The sequence below is a fragment of the Lissotriton helveticus genome, chromosome 9 (assembly GCF_964261635.1).
Source record: "Lissotriton helveticus chromosome 9, aLisHel1.1, whole genome shotgun sequence".
Taxonomy (NCBI): Eukaryota; Metazoa; Chordata; class Amphibia; order Caudata; family Salamandridae; genus Lissotriton; species Lissotriton helveticus.
This window is the reverse complement of record NC_136070.1, coordinates 239,740,115-239,761,784: the sequence shown is the minus strand read 5'-3', so window position 1 is coordinate 239,761,784 and position 21,670 is coordinate 239,740,115. Positions and strand designations below refer to the sequence as shown.

Here is a 21,670-nt window from a genome sequence, read left to right as displayed (position 1 = left end):
AATACGTAGCCCTCATTTAGAGTTTGTCACACAGGAGTACTCTGCGACAAACCTGGTACAGTACCCTGTCCACCAAACTTAAGGTCCCCTCGCTCTATTTTGAAATACACGTACCTTCATATTTCTACCGGCAGTGTCCCCGCAGGCTCTACAGGTGGAAGCTTTACATCAATAGGTGAATGGACTTATGGCTGTCAGTGTAACACCCCATTAGGGGTAATAAGCGCTATATAAACGCAAACTTTTTTCCCTCTTCTATCTCTCCGCTATCCTTCTCACTCCAATAACTGACTAATATCTACCACTCAAATTACTTTCATATTTCACTAAACTAATTCCCCACTAATCCTAAATGGGTTTCCGGAGTAGCGTGCTACTCACCATAAAACCCCATTGGGGTAACAAGCGCTATATAAATACCCTTATTTTCCCTCTTCTATCCTTCCGCTATCTTTCTGAATCCAAATAACTGACTAACCTATCCACCACTCAAATTACTTTCATATTTCACTATACGCTTTGATGTCTTGTCAGGGATAGTAAGCGCTATATTACTGCAATTACAATACAATACAATACCTCAGTCCATCCATCGTATTGAGTGTGGACATTCCGAGATATCTGTGTATTTTTTTATTCTGTTCTGAATAGACAAGTAAAAAAACAATTAAGAATCAAGTAAAAAAACAGACCCCACACACTGGGAGATGATTGTGTTATGTTTTTGGGTTTATACAACTTTAGGAGGTTTTTTTTTTTTAAACGTTTAAAAACGTTTCCTGAATAGGCGTATGACACATGATGGCCACTGTGCAAATTTTCAGTACCTCCAGAGGTGCTGTGGAGGTGGCGCCTATCAAGTCATAGAGATGTCGGACAGGCAGGTGAAGATCTCTAAATATAACTAGTAGTAGTCTGCCAAAACAGCGGAGGTTATTACCTCCACCTCACAGGTGGATGGCCGACCACCCACACAATTCTGAATGCAGACCTGTATCTTGAGGGCTAACTAATTAAAACACAATAGTGCCTTGCACCAATAAGAATCATATTTTCCCTTGATATGGATTAAAACTAAAAAGGGTTTCTATGCATAATATAAGTATACATTATTGCTAGAAAAAACCCATACTATTCTAGTAAAGTTCTATGTGATGGTTAATTAATTTTAAAATGTAACCTTTTTATTGCCACATTTAAGAAGAACTATGTTTTCTTTATTTTTATGGTATATAAAAAATAACCAATGCACAAGTTTGCTAAGGCCAGACTTGTTGGCTTTCCCAATGCTTCTTTAATTCCTAGTGCCTAGTTGGCTTCAAGTTTCCTATTGGTATTCAAGAATCTTTATAGTTTTTAAAGTGCACAAAGTAGGGATACCCGTGTACTATAAAACACAATCTTTCACTTTTTTTAGCAATAATTAAGCCAACAATGAAAGGATGGTTTGGTTACCTCTAGTAATGTTCCATGCTTTCTACATGCCAAAATTCACAACGATAATTGTCAAATTGATTAAAGGAGGTATGTGTTTTGTGCCCAATTTACCATGTTGTAAAAATGGTGGGTGACCGTTGACAAAGCAGCAGGTGAAGTTCTAGCATGATGCGGTTCAGTGATGTCCCTTCCACCTGACCTTTGTGCAGTGTGTTCTGTTTAGAACATATTGTTACTTGGGTCCCATTAATCCAGATGTTTTTAAAATGTGAAAGCAATTCTGCTTCATCAGCGAAGAGAGATTTATTAATGCATATTCCCTTTTTAAATGAAAGACTGTCATCCTTTTATGTCACAGATGCATTATCCGCCTTTTCACAGTCAGTATGATTTTATATGTATTCGCAGCTGGCTAGACAGTCATGGAATTTAAGAACAACCCCAACCAGATAATATGCCATCTCACTTACCTATTACAAGTCCATATGCTCTACTAAGTCTCCAATTTTGCCTCCACTTTCACATTTTGATTTCTTAGATATACCAAGGAGGATAATGAAGGCCACCAGCAGAGTGTTTTGTAAATGTTGCAAAAAGCCTCAAATGTTTTTATTGGGCCAGATTACACAAACAGGAACATGTTATTGAGAGCAGTAGGCTCAATAATGCAATATACCAGTTGGCTGTCTGTACCACAATGAACAGAAACACTATTTTAAGGTATGTTGGTAAGCAGGCGACGATTTAGTGAAAAGGATTCCCCTTGTTAATCGCACATTGATCTTCAAAAGGGATTGATGGGTTTTGCAGCTGCATTTTCCAAGGTTTAGCTAACAATTGACATATGCTTGCTTGAAATAATCAGGGCGTAGGTTCCGTTTTCATTTAGTGGTATACTTCTAATTAAACAGAGGTAATGTTTTCATTACTCAAAGGTTATTTCATGCTGCGGTGCAAAGACAAATTGGCAGAAAAGGGAACAATGAAGGTCTCATTTTTCAGGGTCTCAACTGAATGGAATCTAGATTTAAAAGTCTTTTGCACAAAGTTTAGCAAAGAAAATCAAAAGTCTCATCATTTCTGTGATGTATGGGTTCTGAATCGATTACATGGTTTTCAAGATAGATGTAATCTATATTGTGCTTGATAAAATAGGTTTACTATAACATGAGTCCGCAACTGTCTTTGGTGACTGTAGACTAACTGTCAAATTGAGAGAGACTGCTGAGGAATTTACACCATGTATAAGAAGAGTGACTAATATCAAAGGGTGTTGCAGCCACCTTTGGAACTTATCCACATTTGCGAACTCTGCCTCAGTTAAGTTGACAGACAACTTAAAAGACTTTTTTTGTGTTTTAGGTAGTGCGCCAAAGTTTGTGGGGGTGTTGATTGACTAAAATAGTAAGCGTCAGAGGTAACAGTGATTGCCTCAGTGACAACCATGACAGCATTCAAACTCTGTTGGAAGGGAAAGATTGAAGATTTCTGAGAGAGCGTAGCAATAAGTACAAACCGATTTAACTCTGTCAGCTAGAAGAGAACAGCTTGGTTGAATGGTTCCTGACAGACCTTAAAGGTGTCTCACAGTTAGCCGGGAGAGAGGAGCTGATGGGGAAAACAAAAAAATAAAAGAAGTGTTGTGGACATATGTGGAGATTAGTGGAAAGCTTAAATTCAACTGAGCCCTTGGTAATTACTCTGTGCTACGTTGCTGTGCATCATTCATTTTTGTGCCCAATGTGACTATAAGCAAGAACCAGTAATAAGAAAATTAATTTAGGACCGGTTCACTTTTGGTGTCACATTTCCTTGTAGAGGGGACAAGGCCCAGCAGTTGTGGATCAATTATCGATTTGGGGCAGCTACATGTAAGGTATTAAAAACTGAATGGAATGAATACTCCCCATTTATTGGGGGTCAGTGGTGCCGTCTTTGTAGACCAGAACTGGAAATGGAAGCAAGCGATACTACTTCCTTTGCAGAAAAAACCTTCTGCTGACCCTATGCTACCAGAAAACTTATGGCCTGTCTCACTGTTACCATTCTTCGCCAAATTTGCGGAGAAAGTTGTGAATGACCAACTTATAAATCAAATCAACTTGAATGATCTATTCCATCCCACGCAATCGGGTTTTAGAGCCTCTTACTCTACAGAGTCAGCCCTACTTCTTGCAACTGAAACCTTGTGAAGGTGTGCGGATGAAGGACAAACAGCCACTTTGGTGTTACTTGAACTAAGCACAGTTTTTGACACCGTACTGCATAACTTACTTCTTACTATCTTGAGAAGAGTCCCCACCTCTAAAGCACTGTCTGCTCTTCACTGGTTGCCAATGGAGAAGAGGAATACCTACAAGGCCATGTGCTACTGCAAAAGAATTGTGTGGAAGAAAGGCCCGAGCTACCTGCGATCTATGATCACATCCTACATAACTGCACGGAATCTAAGAACTGATGAGGCTCACTTGGTCAAGGTGCCAAGAGTGCAAAGGGCCAGGATGGGAGCCTGGTCCTTCAGTTATCTTGCAGCCAAAAGGTGGAACACTTTGCCACTGAATTGGAGATCTGAACCTACGAAAAGGACTTTCCTCAAGGTACAAAAATCTTGGCTGTTTCTTCCTTAGAATAGGGAATATAGCTGCCTTCCTTTAGTGCTTCTGCTCTTCCTAGCTTAAACATAGCTCTTTTTCTCCCCTTCTCTTTCCTTCTTCTTAGGGGTTTAGAATACTAGAGCGGGGACACACAGTTGGGTGTAACCAGGCGCTTTACAAATGGTAAATAAAATAAATAAAACTCTTGTTCTGCACTGATGTGAAAAATGCTTAGAACGCAAAGGATTTCAGTTTGGTTCCAGGATGTTAATACAATACATCCCTTCCACACTCAAGAGGACTGGATACTGCTTGTTTCCGGCCCAGGGAGGACCTGGCTTGGCAGTTTGGGCTAGACTGTTGCCACAAGGAACAGGGTCAAGACTGATTTGCATATGGCTGGGTCCAAACTGGGGTGGTGTGACAAGCAAAAGAATGATGGATTAAACCTAGATCCTTGTGACTGGGGGTGGATGTTTGCATTGTCCAGCATTCCGTCCATCAATTGTTTCTTTAGCAGTTTTCTCTGATAGCAGCACAGATGGGCGAGGGTAGTCATTAACCTACATCGATTTTTAGGTCTGGCTTGACAGTGTAACCGTCACCTGACCTTTTAACCTAAACCAATATTATTCTACAGTTGTTTGCTTTCACGCAAAAACATATCCATTCACATGCTTTATACTTAACTCAGCCACTCCCACGCCCAGCTACTAAAGTAGGAGGGTTATGCATGGGGCTAGCTACAGCACCATGTAAAAAACCATCCTAGCTATGGAAATGTCAACCAAAAGGCACCCCAGCCTTGTGGAGAGAAGAATCTCCTTCACGGAGAGATATGACACCTTGTGGTGAAAGCTACAGATCCCTGGAAGCCACAAAGCTGATCCACCAGCTTTTGACCAAGGCCATCACCATCAGGACATGGAACATGAGGACCATGTACGAGAACAGGCAAGACAGCCCAAGTGGCAGCAGAGATGAAAAAATACAACCTTGCCCTGGTTGGCATCAGGGAGACAAGATAGGCCAGACAGAAATGGCTCCTGGAAGAATGCTGCTGCATTCTGGTCACAAAGTACAGAATGTACCACATACTAAGGGAGTAGCACTGATGCAAATGCCAGCAGCCAACAAAGCTCTGATTGGATGGTAAGCTCACGGCCCCAGAATCATCACAACGACCTTCCGCAGAAAAAAAAGAGATCAACATGAATGAGATCCAGTGCTATGCACCTACAAAGGACAGCAAAGAGAAGAAAAAATAAAAGTTCCACAACAGACTTCAGTCCATCCTGGAGAAATACCTTGAGCGTGACATCACCATACTGATGGGGGGACCTCAATGCCAAGATTGGAAGCAACAACACTGGGTACGAAGAAGTTATGGGCAACCATGTCCTTCGAGACATGAACAAGAATGGTGAAAGGCACACATATCTCTGTGCCCTGAACAGTTTGGCGATAGGCGCTTGTGCATTACCACACAAAAGAAAACACAAGGCAATGAGGGTGTCACCAGACCATTCAACAGAGAATCAGATTTACCATGTCTGCATTGCCAAGAAGTTCCAGAGGTGCCTGCAGGATGTGACAGCGCTGAGAAGAGCGGATGTGGTGTCAGACCATCACCTTGTCATGGCCAGGCTAAAACTAAAGCTGAAGAAAGCATGGGTGGTACCAACAATCCAACGGCAGGGATATAACACAACCCTCCTCAAAGATGCACAGAAACGGAGTGAATACTCAGTCACACTCAGTAACAAGTTTCAAGTCCTGAAATAACTAGAGGATGACACAGACCCAATAGAAAGCCAGTGGAAGAAGATCAAAGAAACAGTGGCATCAACCTGCCAAAGAGCACTGGGTTACAAGAAACACCAGTATAAACAATGGATCTCTGGGGCGATCAGTGGTGGCCCTCAGAGCTAGGTCCAACTCCCATCCCGGTGTCTGAGGTGAAAAACTTGGGTGTCTGGTTAGATTCGGCTCTTAGCTTTTGCGGACACACCAAAAAAGTAGCTGTTACCTGTTTCGGTATATTGCGTGAGCTTAGGCCTGTCCTGAAATTTTTTGATGCCCCGACCAGACAGTTGATAATCCAGGCCACTATACTCCCGCGATTAGATTATGCGAGTTCACTCTTGTTGGGAGCCAATCAGGCGGAAGTCATCCGGATGCAACGTGTTCAGAACGCTGCGGCCAGAGCCCTGGTGGGTTTACCTAGGTTCTGCTCGGCGAAAGCAACCATTCATAAGCTCCATTGGCTCCCCATGGCTCAAAGGATTGAGTTTAAGACTCTTTGTCTTTCTTTTAAAATTCTTAAGCTGTCTTCCCTCCAGATTTTGGTGCATCTTCTCACCACATATGTTCCCTCCCGCTCTTTGAGGTCATTGGGTCAAAATCTGGTCACAGTTCCACGGTTCAAACGTTCTCGGGCCGGAGGTCGGTCTTTCCGTTACCTCGCGGCCAAGCTCTGGAACTTACTACCAGCTCATATCCATGCCCTAGAGGACTTGTCTGCTTTCAGGAGGGTCATCAAAACATTCCTCTTCCCTCCTGGCCCATAAGAGCGCCCTTGGGCTATTGCTCTTGCTTTCTGTTCAGTTATGTATTGGTATTTTCCTTCTGCCAGTTAAAAGCGCCGTGACGCCCCTTTGCTGGGGCAGCTGTGCGCTATAAAAATCACAATGACATCTCCTCCAAGACTCTCTGCAAAATCCAAGAAAGAAAGAAAAAGAAATCTGCAGTCAACACCAGCCGAACAAGACCAGAAAAAGTGAAAGGTCAGGGCGAATACACAAAAACCAACAAAAAAGAGGCTTAATAGCAGACAATCATAGATTCCTCAATGGTCTTGCCACAGAAGCCCAGGAAGCAGCAAGCCATGGACACCTGAAAAAAACTCTACAACATAACAAGGAAATTCTGGCAGATACAGCAAGCCAGAAAGACCTGTTAAATACAAAGCTAGGAAGCCAACCATGGGTAACGAAGGACAACAAAGATGGGTGGAGCACTGCTGAACTAGCCCATACCGCAGTCTCCACCAGACACACAGCTGGACTTTTCATTCGACTGCAGCAGACCAACCATGCAGGAAATACAGCAAGCTATCAAACATCAGAGAAACGGGAAGGCAGCAGGACCTGACAAGATTCCTACAGAGTCACTGAAGGCAGACACTGAAACATTAATATACATGCTCTACCCCATGTTTGGGAGGATCTGGGAAGAAGAAAGATACCATCAAACTGGAAAGAGGGATATCTAATCAAGATCCCAAGGAAAGATAACCTGAGTAACAGCGTAAACTTCAGAGGAATAACTCTATCAGCCCACTGAAAAGTGTTCAACAGAATCATCCTGAATAGAATGAAGGAACAAGTCGACACCCAGTTGAGAGACCAGCAATCTGGCTTTTGCAAAGTTAGATCCTGCACAGACCAGATTGCAACACTGAGCATCATCATTAAGTAGTCGATGGAATTCCAACTTCATCGACTATGAGAAGGCATTCAACAGCATGGACAGAGAGACCCTATGGAAATTCCTCAGCCACTACGATGTGCCAGATAAACTCGGAGCCACGGGCAGGCATTGTTCTATGGGTAAGAGATGGTTTGATGAATGTTTGACTACAAGTGCTCCTCCCCTCCCGTGTTGATGCTCATGGGGTCCAATTAGGAAACCTATAATATTGTCAAAATTAAGAAATTGTATATTCATTATATTAAAGAGTATACCAAGTAGGTATCGAACGAATGTCTTGCACAGAAGTATATTAATCCGAAACACCTGATAGACTAGCAGCACTAGGCATTATTCAGAGTGGTAACAGGGATCATTGGATTTGGTCCTGAAGAAGAAGCTTAGAGGTAGGCTTCGAAACATGTCGAACAGCGAGGTAGCTGCTCATTAAATCTTTTTTCCCTCCTTTTTTCCCCGTTTTTTATCAATACCAGCTATAGGGAGCATTAAAGTTTAATTTTTCCTTAAAACCAAGTCGTTTTTAAACTCACTCATTCCTGACCTTTCCACTCTCATACCAATACACATAGATTACTTCACTCTAAAGTGATCCCACGTATTTGTCGGTCGTAGCACGCCCCCCGCCCCGCAGCGTGGCGGGAAGAACCCGATGATGTAGCATGCCATTAAGAGACCTTTTGGTGGGTGAGGGTTATTTAAAAAAACGTTATTGCTTTCCCATGCTAGTAACCAAACGGTTCACTTGGGTTAATCACTTTTTAGAAGGTTAGCACTTTATTTTGTAAATTCTGAGTGGACTCTTTTTGTTTTTTCATAAGACTATTCTCCTCCAGATGCCTGTATCTCTAAAATTGTTTTTTTGTATGTCTTTTATATCTCTGTGTCTAGGATCTCTTTCCATCTCTCATCTCAGTGTCAGTACCCCACTCCCTTACGCCTCCCCTCGATCTCACTGCTTCAATGGTTTCTCCATCAATCAGGCTAACATCTTTGAGGTTCCAACTCTCAGAGTAGTGTGTCTCTGAGGTCAGACTCTCTCAAATCTGTGTTCCCTCTCCTTCACTCAGATATTCAGGTCTCTCCAATTACTTTGTCAAATCTTGAGTAACTAAGGGCAAGTGCGAGACCTACTTCTATGCTTACATTTATCCTAGACATTCCTATTCTGATCCACACACTGATCTTTTCCACTTGTGATGTAATAGGCAGGGAGGATGAGGATAGCTTGGCGGCAGTTCATAGTTCCTGTTCCTATTCCCCTCAAGCTGAAGAACAGTAGGTGAGGGTTTGAAGGGTTGGGCTTGGAAACATTTTCACTCTTCTCACCCCTACTACTTGCCACTCCCTCCTCCCAATCCTCAGCTTTGTGTTGGGACTGTAGGGGGGATGTGATGAGCTGCTCAGCATACCTCCTCCTACCAACCTGCCACGAGGCTGAGGTTAGAAAAATTAGGCAGGATTGTCTAGGAAAACTAATTTCATCCTGTTCGATATAGGTGAGTTGACATTCTGTGTGAATCACACACAAAAAAACACAGGACGTTGAACAATATTTGTACCTTTCCAGTGCCCCTCCTTCCTAACCATCCAGGAGCATGTGAGCTCATCCTGACACTGATTGAAAGTACATCGAATTTTGCTTTTCTCCCATCTAAAAAATACATTTCTTGGTCAGTGAAAGGGTTTCTAATTCCTTGAAAAAAGTTAAGACAAGAGTAGAGATGAAGACAGAGACTGATCTGAAAGAAGTTCCCCTTATATGGACTTTAAGATTCAGTCTATCACACTGTCTTCCCTTTGTACGGAGCTCCTGATCCCACACTGCTAATTCCCTATGGCCCAGAGATTAGAGGCGGTGAGAGGGCTCATAGTTGTGGTGCTATAGAGAAGGAAGGCTCTGGGTGGGCTGGGCCTAGTCAGTTGGTGGCTACAGTGCAGCTTGTGGCCAGGGGGGTCCCTTGGAATCAAAGTGAACAGTGAACATGGAACAAGTTAGGGAGAAAGTACAAGTCTCCTGTGAGATTGCCAGCAAACACGAATACTTATCAGACTTGCGGCACTCACCCACTTATTTCCTAGCAGGTTAAATCGTAAAAGTCCATCTACAGCACGAGTAATGTGCTGTACAAAGCCCTGAGCCAGAAAGGACAAATGAAACACAAATTAAGGCAACCAAATATCACAATCTATACAAGGACGTGGACAACCAAACACCCTTGGGAAGCAACGACATGCCCCTATTTCTTTATAGACACCATAATCAAGCACCAGTTGGCATTAACCCTAGCCAGAACGTGGAACCTGTGGTTCAGCCTTTGAACTCTCTCTTCTAAATTAGAACCTTAGAACACAGCACTGCAAAGCCTAGGCATTCGTGTCAGTGAACAATTTTTTGAAACACGTTTGCCTAAAATGGAGCAGAATGATAGTGAAACAATGCAGGCATCAGCTTATAACACTCAACAGAACGGATCAACAATAAGGAGGCTCTGGAGCAGGATGTTTGAAGGCGCCTATTCCAAACTCTGAAAGCAACATCAGGGGTGTTACAAATCCAATCTAGTAAATTTGATATTCAAATACCACTATTGGAGAACTTACACAGTGTCTATTGTCTCCAGTTTTGAGCGCCTGTATAGAACTGTCACGGAATTGCTGGCAGGTGCTAATAAGGAACTTCTGCTTCTCAAACAAGAATGCCCTTGTTGACCTTTTGTAAATAAATTATTACCGCTTCCAGCAATACTATCCTTGCTGACTGAGGACGTTAAAAGTGCCAAAATGTACTCTATCCCAGGACTGAAGAATGAAGCATCCCCATGCTGAAGACGGCAGGAGAAACGAAGTCAAAAATCCTTCCAGAAGAATATGGCCTTAGTAATATAGGTATCATCCATGCCCAACCAAGCCTCAGACATAAGGACAAAATTGAGCTTTGGTCTCTAGACTCAAGTCAATGTGCCTCAAACTCTCCTGTCTCAGAAGAGCTACCAATAGCAGTTAAGAGCTCGCCATCATTTACAAAGATAATAGCAAGAGGCAAAAGCAAAAAAACAAAAAGAGAGTAAAGAAGTGAAAGACCAGCAAGCAAAAGAGACTCTGTAAACTGCTTTCCAAATGTTAAACTCCCTCCAGGGCCACTTGACAACTCCAAAAGTCAGTAGTCCGCTAATGATCCTTTGGACAGTTGGATCAATGGCGACAATAAGCCAATTAGCTAGATTCCACATCAGACTATAGAAAGAGGCCATATATGTCTACTAGCTCCGGTAAGGCCACTAAGAAACCAACTGAGACTGTATTGGCCAAAGACCATTCTCTAGTCAGAACAGGTCTAGAAGATAATTCACCAGCAAGCCAACTCACTCAGAGCATTAGTTCAAAGAGAGTGACAGAGAGTAGGTCCTGTGTTGGATTATTGCCTGCGCAATCTGAGTCTGAAACCAGGAAAAGCGCTCTCTACACTAACACAAGGTACAAAGATGATTGATGATATGCAGCAGGCCAAAGAGCATCAAAACCCTTTGATTTTAACAAATTCAATTAATTCCAATAGAAAGTTTTGCAGTAATTCCATTACAATTATGACCTTTATTTCTGGAATATTAATGAAGAAGTTATAAGCATATTTTGAGTTGGGGAATTATTTTGAGATTTTTGGCGGCATAAAATGACCTATAATACCCAACCTCAAGCAGTATTGATGCCACTGAATTTCGATCACCCTCAAATGGAAGACAGAACGAAGCTACTATTGCGACCTGCGATTCGGAGGTAATAGCCAACTTTATACTATTTAAACACCATATCTGTGCCGATTCGGGAATCACGGACTCTAATATGCCTGAGGAAAGATATGCATCAGTTTTACTCCTTGAAGAATCACAAGCCAATAGGGTGGAGTATCAGACACCATTAGCCAACAAAGAAACCACAGGTATAGTGTCAATGCTCACATTTGCACAGGGATAAGATCTGGATCCCAAGGCATTTCCTACGGAACCAATAACAAATTACATGGACGACATTGTACACTGGCTCACTCAACCAAATCACAGTTAGCGGACTATGTTTGGATTTTGGTGGATTTGAATGTGAATAAAATCACTTGACTGGGCACTAAGACTGGAGTCCGTAAATCCCCAGTCACAAAAGCTACGAAAGGCATCTTCTTCATCTCCTCGAATATTGCAGAGTTAAAGAAACTTCATACGGACCTGGAATTAGAAAACGATCTAACTTCTCATGATCTCCTATGCTTTCAGGGAGGAAGAACTTACAATAAGAGGCTTTTTTGAATTGTTCAATACCGGCTGAAAAAGCAAAAAGAAAAGGCCACTCGAAGGGAGGTCTTTCAATATCCAAATCCATTGAGAAGGCTCTTTAACAACAAATCTAGACCAAAGCACCTCAAACATGCTTGGTATAAAAATAGAAAACTTGAATTTTGGTACTAACATTGGACCTACAGAGGTGATAAATATATATGTTAATCCAAAACACAGCATTAGGAAGGATCTCATCAATACAGTGGAACAAAACCTGGCTGAGCTGGCTCTCAAATAGGGCAACGACCCTTGGATAATGAAAGTAGTCTTTATATAATCTAGTCAACCATCTCAGGAGAGATAGCTCTTAAAATGGAACTGATTTCCGGTGGGGAATTCCAATTCAGGAGTACAAATACAGTAACCTGGATACATTTGACCACCTGTTCCTTATGACCCTAAGGCTACTGACATATCTGGAGGAGTGGGCTACCAAAGAAAGACTAACTCCATTTAGACAAACAACTGACAATTTGGTAGCATTATCGATGATAGTTGAGAAGTCATTTAACAGAACCCAACTGCTATATGTTTGCTACATCGATTTCACTAAGGCATATGATTATGTCAACAAGAACTTGTTATGGTAGATACTGATCTCTTGGAATATTTCGACCAATTTGCTTCCCGATCTCCAACTTTTGTACACTAATACATGGGTCCAAATAAAACTGGGCGAAAATCAGATGCATTTGCCTAAAGTACCTAAGCGGAGAGGTCTTAAAGCAAGGGTGTGTGCTCGCACCAACACTTTCTAACTTGTTCATTACACACTTGAACATGCACCTGGATCAAGCAGATTCACACCCCTCAAGCATTGCTCCTTACACAAACTGGAGCTACTTAATAAAAAAAGAAATAAACCTTCAAAATCTATTTTGGCCAAATACTGTAAAGATAACTAATTGTCAGTGAAATTCAGAAAACAAATATTGTGATTTTCAGAAAGAAGATGAAAAGGAAAGGTCACAGGCACTTGGGGAGTAGGGTAGTGTTGATAAACAACAAACACAAATATCTAGGAGTTTGGCTGCATGGCGGAGGCTCACACCATCTGCAGCTTCATGCATGAAAGCCCAAGCTTGCATAATTCTTTTTCGCTTTCCAGAAACTATTTAGAGAGTGTTCCAGTTCAGCTTTGATTCCTCTATTAAGAGTTATGAAAGAAAATCTTATTCCGGCGTCAACTCTTGGCACGGAAGCCTTTCAATTCAAATTTGGACTGCTTCTTAATATCTCACAGTGTAAGGCATATCGTCTACTATTGCATCTCCCTCAGAAACCCTTGCAAGCAGAAATAAGGCTAGAAATTTGGTATAATAGATCAACAATTGCGTTAGAAAGCAGGCCTTCTCAAATGCACATTTTTATTGAGGCAGGCAGAAGGGTCAATGCTAAAAAGCCCTGATCTGGAAGTAGATATAATTTGGGGAGAAAACAAATGCTTGAGGGCAAACATTACCAGGTGATTTCAAGTCTTGGAGGATACATATCTGTTGGTACAAATCTTTACGTAGACTGCTTTTAAAAAATGTTCAACAAATAGGCTTCTTCTATTAAACATAAGCAAGTTGTCAGCAAAAGAAGCCAAACTTGGCTCACAATCAATACATATAAACGCCTTCAACCACAAGATTATTTTTCAGAAGCGTTTACGGTCAGCTTAAAATAAACCTATTACAGTTAGGTCAATTTTACTCTAACGATCTATTGCCAAAAGGGACAGATAAATCTGATTCAGCAGTTTGCAGACTGTGTCTACATCAAGAATCGCTAACTCACTTATTATGCACGTGTACCTTCCTGCTGAAAGAACATAGATATTGCCTCCATAATATTTTAACAAATTTGGTTTCAGGATGTGTTGGCAAGCACAATGTTCTGTATGTGGGGAGACTTTGCAGTGGTGAATGTACGATTCATAACATTTGTGAAAAGAGTACACAATTTATTAACAGTAAAAGAGCGGTAATGAGGAATATCTGTTTAATAGAGGAAGCTTTCATCTAATGCAAAATGACAGAGTTTTGGGTTAGGCTGCTAGCAATATAAGACTGACATTCTTATAGAAAGTTTATGTCTCGGCATTTGCCAGAATGGTATACGAACTTCGTGCTATCCTTCCCCCTTGATCTTGACTGTTTAGGGTGAGTTTTATTCTACCTGTGGTTTAAGATTATATAAAAAAAATGTACTGTCTTTTATCAGTTTTAACAACTTGCTTTTTGCATGTTTGTGGATATTTAATAAAATCATGTACAAAGCAAGTAATTTTAGCTGTGTTTCCAAATCTAGCACGCTGCACTTGTATTACGTAATTGTTATGGTTTGTACTGATTAAAATAAAAATGTAAACTTCTCTTTGTATCACCCCATGTCATAGAAAGATTTAAATGGTAGGACTGAAGAGCAAGAGAGACACAGTAGTTTTTATACTTTGTCCAAATTTAACACATAAGATGCGCTGAAAAGGCATCTTAGTGCATCCTAAATAGAGAAAACATCACTAACAATTTCACATTTCAGGAAACATCTTTATAAAGCGTCTTTCTATGAATTTAATTTCATACACGTTTCAATGCCTTGACTCTCATATTGCTCACACAATAATTACTTCTCATATCATGTTAGTATTTCGCGGTCATACTATTACTCACCAACTAGAAACATTCTCCAAGTCGATATACCAAACTTTAGACAATCTCAAAAACAGGCCGGACAAGTACATACATTGCAATGCTTCTTAAAGACACTGTGTAATCACAGTAATGTTTATAACAATAACATTTCGATTTCTATAATGCTATGATTGCTGCTTTTGAGTGGATGGACACACATTATCTAGGCACCACTTGAGCTCCACATTTAGATACAAGAAATTTGGTTAGCACAATAAGGACCAGATAGACAATTCAGAGCCAACTCATATGCTCATCTAGGCACAATCTCCTTAAAGGAATTCAAGCCACGATTCTCAAAAGTCACTATGGCTAATTTGAAAACAAAAAAAATCAGTCATCAGTTCCACAATTAGATGAAGTAATCGTTTTTAATTCACACTAAACCCAACAACTTTCATCAATAAAGCAAGAGAGTTTATAATATTTTATCATATTGACAGATTATGGTCTTACCTGCTGTAAAAGGCATTTTGTAAGGATAATTGATGTGCCCTGTGTGTCCATTGCTAATCCTGGCAACTGGCAGGTGCATAACTCCACAGAGGCTGTAACTGTCCAACTCAGAGTCCTCCCCAAAACAATATCGAGAGTTGCAACTGCGGAGATGCTGAAAAGGGGTACTCGATGGCAGAGTACTCTGTGAAACCAGGAGACCCTGACAAGCAACTGCCTGTGAAAACTCCTCAGCTTTAGGATACACTGAGCAGTGAGAAAAGTTACTGTACTGCATTCCACTTTGGCCATAGGAAACATAAAACCCATCCAGTGGGGTGATATCTGAAGTTTCAAATAGACAGGTACAATCAGTAGGAATGCCTGGGATAGGCAAGGTGTGGAGCTGATGCAATGGGAATGATGGCTGTTGAAACTCCTGTTTGGGAGTTGGTGACTTCTCCCCAGGCCGTCCAAATTCAGGCTTCATTGCAGCTTGGCCTCCCATTAACAAAGGCAGTCTGTGATATAGAGCCTCTGTGCTATCATGGTATTTCGACAAAGGTTCGTTCTGTATGCTGTCCATTTTAGCAGCAAGTTTTGAGGTCTCCTGGAGTTCTGTTTTCTGTAAGTCACAATTTACGCCTTCTTGCCATCCGTTCTGGTCCTCTAGATGTCCATGTAACATTTCCTTTTTGGACTTGACACAGTTCTTCTTGGTAGATTTGGCCCACTTAACTTTTGGTTTGGTGCAGTGATTCTCAGACTTGGCGTCAGGACCTAATTTATTCCTCTGTCTCAAGGGATGGTCTTTTTCATTGGTTAGTCTCAAGAATGCCACTGCGTTCAGACTGGCAAGTCTCTTTGGAGCAGGATGGTGGATGACTGCACTGTCGCCACTTTTATTACCCTCTTCAAAAACAGTATCCAGTGACTCGTTAGAAATGTGACATTTCGCGCTCAACTCATTTTTGTTCCTTCTTCCACACACGTTCTGTGTGGATTTTTGCAACGAAGACCACTTCTTGTCAGTTATATGAGCGAGGCTCTTGGAAATACATTCTGAACTGACTTTGGTGGAGTCTCTCCGAATACGCCTGGAGGAAGTCCTAGGATCGTCTCTTTGAAACAACAGGTTATTCACTGCTTCAGCGTTGAGTGAGGCTAGCCGCCGTTTCCGAGGCTCTGGTGGATCAGGGTCTGGTTCCCTTAATGAACAACTAGTTTTGCACCTTTGCCCTGTTGTATGAGTCACATTCATTTCCACAGGACTACTCTCATTCTGGAGGGTTTCTGGGAAACATCCAGGTATAACATCACTAATCCAACATGAAAGGCCCTGTTTAGTACCACTTTGGCTATCTTTTGTCACTGATCCAGTCACATCTTCCAGCCTGGTAAGGAGTACTTTGCACGTTTTTTCACTAAGTGGGTGCAAGCGCTTCCGCAAGGGGTAGGACTTTTGCACTTTCTGAAATTTTGTGCCTTTGCCCACACCGGAAAACAGTCGACTGCATGTTTGTCCTTTGATGGCCCCTTCCACGCTGCATTCTGCTTCCATGATATCCATCCTTTCTGCTTCTGTCCACATCACAATGAGGTCAGCGGAACCAATTGGATCCTTAAGCAGGAAAAGATGTTTTGTCCATGCATGGGTCATAGGATAGGTGTAGAGCTGTCATCTAATTGAAGCAAAGTTCTGGAAACCAATAGAAAACACAGTTATTTTTTAGTCAACAGAAGTATTCACACACACGTAGCAAAACTAGTACATTAATAACTTTTACAAGAATTTATTTTTCAAAGGCAACGCTTCATATATAAGCATCAAAATGTTTTAACTATGATAAAAAGCTACACAAACAGATTGAACAATAAAACAACCTTCGAAAATAACATTTGTAAACATGTTTTTTGTATAATTAAAGACAAAGGGATAAACATTGTTTTCCAAACACCAGATACATTGAGCCATAATACTTGTTGCATGCAACTAAGTCGCTTTTAGACACAACATGATGTTAAACACTATGCTCTTCAACTTTCCCAAACGATTTTGCCCCTTGAACAAGAAGAGCTAATAAGCATGGCTGGGTTGTGCACTAATGTCTGTACATCAAGAATGCTAAAGTAAGTAAACAGAGGGGGACTACTGAAAAATCAACCAGAGGAGTGACTTTTAACTCGCACATTTGCAAGGAAGCAGCAAAACTCTGGAATATATTTGATAACTTCCTAATCCACCTGCCGGATACTTTTTTCCATAGCATAGTCAGAAGATACTTTATGGTCATGTCTGGAAACAGCCCCTTTATTCACAGCTTCTAGCTTGGTTCGGTTACCCTTTGATCAGATAGTGATGGTTCATCCAGACTTCCCTTTCTGGGGAAGTATCTTACTGGAGTTCATTCAACCTATCTGATCAGAATCAAAGAACTACCCAGTGACGTGCTACAGGATCTTTCAGAGTAAATCCATTACACGAGCACAATGTATATCCCCTAAAACCCTAAGGCATGAATGATGAAATGTGATCGATTTATCTAAATTGTTCTAAGCATAAACAAGTATACACAAACAAAATACACTATTCTGAGTGAGAAACAGCATGCTTCAAACTACTGTTTTAGGTTGGGCTCTTTACTGAGTTTTCTGTGAACTAATGAAGGAAGGGATCTCAGCAATTCATCTAAAAGTTACAGCATTGCATAAGCCATATTACCTTCAAAGAGGTCAGGATGAGTACACATCCCACCAGGTACAAGTTGTTTTATCACACTGGGGTTAAGGCCCATAAAAGAGGGATCATTATCAACAATATAAAGGCAAGGGACCACCACTAGCCATCAATGCAATTAATTATTCAAATATATATACGCACAGCTTTCAATCAATGTGTAAGCATATATACATTTTACGTATCTTATTCATGAACAGTTTCATCCTCAGCACGAGCATCTAAAAAGGACATTCAATCAGGGGTGTGGATATCTACTTGTCCACGGGGCATGTTGCTTCAAAAATCTTCATAAATCTACTTGTCCTGCAACAAAACCCACTTATTCCTTTTGTGCCATGTAATGCAGTGACAAAATACAGCAGCAATCTCATTATATAAGAGCTCTGATATAGCCTCTCCGATTATGCCAGGGCTCATACTGTAGTGGGGTTTAAATACCAGCAATCCCATTATGTTGCCACGTTTCCGCAGATCCACATACTGGGGCTCAAGTTGGTTGGAATGTCCTTTTGAGTCAGTGCAAATCTACTGAGTAGCATGTTTTTAAGGGTTTTCACCGACTCTTCTCTAATCTTTTCCCCTACTGAGAATGGTTTGAAATCTACACCTGACAATGGCAGACATAAAACTTCTTTCAAGGTTGGGAAAAAAAGTGGTTGGAAGGAAAGTAAACTTGTAAACACTCAGGTTTCACACATGCAAATTTGCTCATGCTAAAATGCAGTTCACAAATATTTTCTAGGAGTACTATTTCTTGGCCTACTTCTGTATGCTTGTGAATTCACGAAATCCATTAAATTCCATATATATATATATATACACAAACACTTAAGGGAAGGACATATACCATGGGTGCACTTTTGAGACTTTCTTTAAAAATTGGACATCCTAATTAGGTCTGGCATTAACCATGACCTTTTGTGTTGATTACATTTCTGTCACTGTCTAATGGCTTGCTTCACTGTGAGTGACAGCATTCTGCTCTTTCACAAACAGTATATCAGCACACAAAGTAGTTTTGTTCAGTGCCAGGAACTACTGTGGCAATGTGTGCTTTTTGAGTGCAAAAACATTTTTTTCTTTTGCCAATGTTTGTTATAATGGTGAGGGCCAGGAAGCACCCACACCAAAAAGATTTTACAAAAACCATGCTAAAACTAGTCCCGCATTGACAAAATCAAAAGGCTGACCACCAATTCAGACCTGCTGGCTTGGCCAATGCTTGTTTCTTTTTATTTCCCATAATCTTATTGCAACTGGTTACACTGATTTATTTACTATGAATATTTCTGAGAAATACTAGCATACATCAATACATGTTACTAAATGATGCTGCAAAGAAATGTACCTAAAACTTTACAGTGGTTTAGCGACATGTTTTCCTTCCTACTTGCATTTTTTTGTGAACATTTTATTTTGAAAGCAAAGAATCATCAATCTTGCTTTCAAGTTCTGCAAATATTTGCATCTAATCAGAGAGCATTCTGGGAACATTGTGCATAGCCTCATATTGCTAAACTTTGAAAACGTGTGTACACATTTTTGTACTGGAACCACTGTCAGTAGTACAGTCCGAGCTTACAACATTTACTTGGAGAGTTCAAGCTAATAATAAAGGCTTTGCATTAATGAACCATAAATACAAGTTTGAAAAGCATTATCACATGGACAGAAATATTACCTTAACTGCAGACAATGCCCTTCCCTGATCTATATTATGGTACTATAAACTGGCAGGCAAAGGGTTAGTGCTGCAGGAGGATTGGCCTACTTGTCCCAAGGACAAGATACACAAGAAAACGTGTTGCCCTTGACTCCAAACAATATGTCCTGGGCGTCGGGCTATAAGAATTCCACATCCCTGACATACTCTCATAACTAAAAGACCAACATGTTGTTACACATATTTAAGTCATCAAAGAACTCAAGAACGTAATGATACTATAACACAACAATTATATCTGTCCAACACAACTATCACCATAAGTGCACAACAAAAATCTTAATATCCATTTTATTATTCGTCTTCCAAAAAACTTGTATTTTGTCATCAGTCCATGTAGTCCCGAGAGACAATTGCGAAAAAAGTTAGTGTTCCAGCGTCTGAACTTTTCTATGGGTTTGAAATATTTAGAATGGTACAAAGCTTTTTTTAAATCTTTTCATTGTCATTTGAGTGTTAATTTGTACATCCCGATAATTGTTTGCATTCTATTAACCAGCATATTCAATATCAGGCCATTTGTGTCTTATAGGAGCATATATACCTCGTGTGACCATCAAAAATACATGCGTGTATCAATATAATATCTAGTATCCTTATGTTATAATTCTCAAGCATATGTTACCCGTTCCCACATGCATGCATTCTCAGTCTCGGCATGCAGTTATGTAACCAGTGCTGTCTTGCATTAATTTAGATTCACTTAGCTAGCAGTGGCGTCTCAGGAGTTATCCCTAGTGTAGCCATATGTGCGGAAGTAGGTAAGTCGTTGGGTTTATGTTGCAGGGTTTTTGTGCATCATGATTTCAGATGTTTCAGTTTCATCCGGTATTTCCTCCCTGTTCCCCCTCTCCCGCATCAGATTCATCTGAACTCCCCTCTCCGTCCTCGTGATTCCCTGGTTCTGACCTGGTGACGGCTCCTGGGTGTTCCCAGGCTGTCAAAATGATCTGCCATAGGTCCGCTACCAGATGTCTGCGTATTCCCTGTGTGTCCTCCCTTCTAAGGGCTTGTCCCTCCGCCACTGCCCAAAACGCAAAGTCCCTCTCCCATGTTTCGAATCTCAGCCCCTTGTCTGAGTTCCAAGCCGTAGCAATTCGCGTTTCTGCATCAGGCCAGGGCCAAGTCTGTAAATCTAGTATTCATTTTGCGTGGTTTGGGTCTGGGAAAGTCCCCCAAGAGACAGATCTGCATTGTTAAAGCGTGCCCTAGTGTAGCCTGGAGCCTCTGTTAAAAGGTCTACAAAATGTGGCAAACCCAAGACGTGGCAGAAGTCTGCATATAGATGAATCAGTGGGGACAACCCGAGGGTCCCCCCATATATTAGTTGTAGTCTATGTGGGGTGAGGTACGTCAGATGTAGATAATTAAACTGTGTATATTTCAGTCATGTATTTTGTGGGATTTTTTGGGGGATAAAATTCTCCCTCATTCCTTGTCGGTGATATCATGTCACAACCTCTCCACCCATTGCGCCCTCAGGTTCTCTCGTGGTCGCCTCCCCATCTCATTCAGCGCTCAGTAAAACCAGTTCACCAGGTGCCGGCCGGAGCCCATAGAGAGAAACAGCTGGAGAACCATGTGATGTGGGGGTTCCTCCCTACCCGTGGCCCACATATATATATATATATATGTATATATATATATCCATGAATGTTCATAATAATGCTTCATACACCAGGAACTGGCCCCTGGATAATGCGTAGGTAGTGGGCAAGTCCTCTAGTGGGATGAGGGTTCCTTACAAGAAACAACCTCCCACTGTCTCGAGCCCTGCCTCTGTTCACTCTGACAGATGGGCAGAAGTAAAACAAGTAATGGGGTCTCCATGAGGGAGGCCCACAAGTGGCAAAGCAGGTGCATATAAAGAAGCTCTCTGGCCTCGTACAACACAACGGCGCCAACATTGCAATGCCACTCGCAGCAATACACTGGGTCGTTGGATGATTATTGCAGGGCATAAGAGGCATGTCAGCAGTTGCCCCCGACTAGGTGTAGCTCTAAAGGTCCTGTGTGCGAAATTCATCTAGCCATTTAGCTACCCACTGCAGTTGTGCTGCTAGGTAAGACAGTTCAAAGTCTGGCGCTCCCAGTCCCCCATCTCCTGGTGGGCATCTCAGGATCTCCAGAGAGTCTCTATAGTGGCCGCCATCCCACATCAGTTCACGGAGGACGCTATCTAACTGTTTGAACCAAGAGGTGTGTATTGTAATCCGCAAGTTTGTAAAAAAAATCAATAATCG

At 41.4% G+C, this 21,670-nt stretch overlaps 1 protein-coding gene across 5 annotated transcripts in view; it reads right to left on the bottom strand.

Annotated features, from left to right (window-relative positions):
- The window catches only part of BAHD1 (bromo adjacent homology domain containing 1), a 569,963-nt gene that overhangs the window by 227,238 nt on the left and 321,055 nt on the right, over window positions 1–21,670 (bottom strand). For all 5 annotated transcript variants that reach the window (XM_078659804.1, XM_078659803.1, XM_078659806.1 and 2 more), the window contains exon 2: window positions 14,986–16,663. In XM_078659804.1, the coding sequence (XP_078515930.1) occupies window positions 14,986–16,624 (1,639 nt within the window). In that variant the 5' untranslated portion in view covers window positions 16,625–16,663. The remainder of the gene's footprint in view (window positions 1–14,985; window positions 16,664–21,670) is intronic.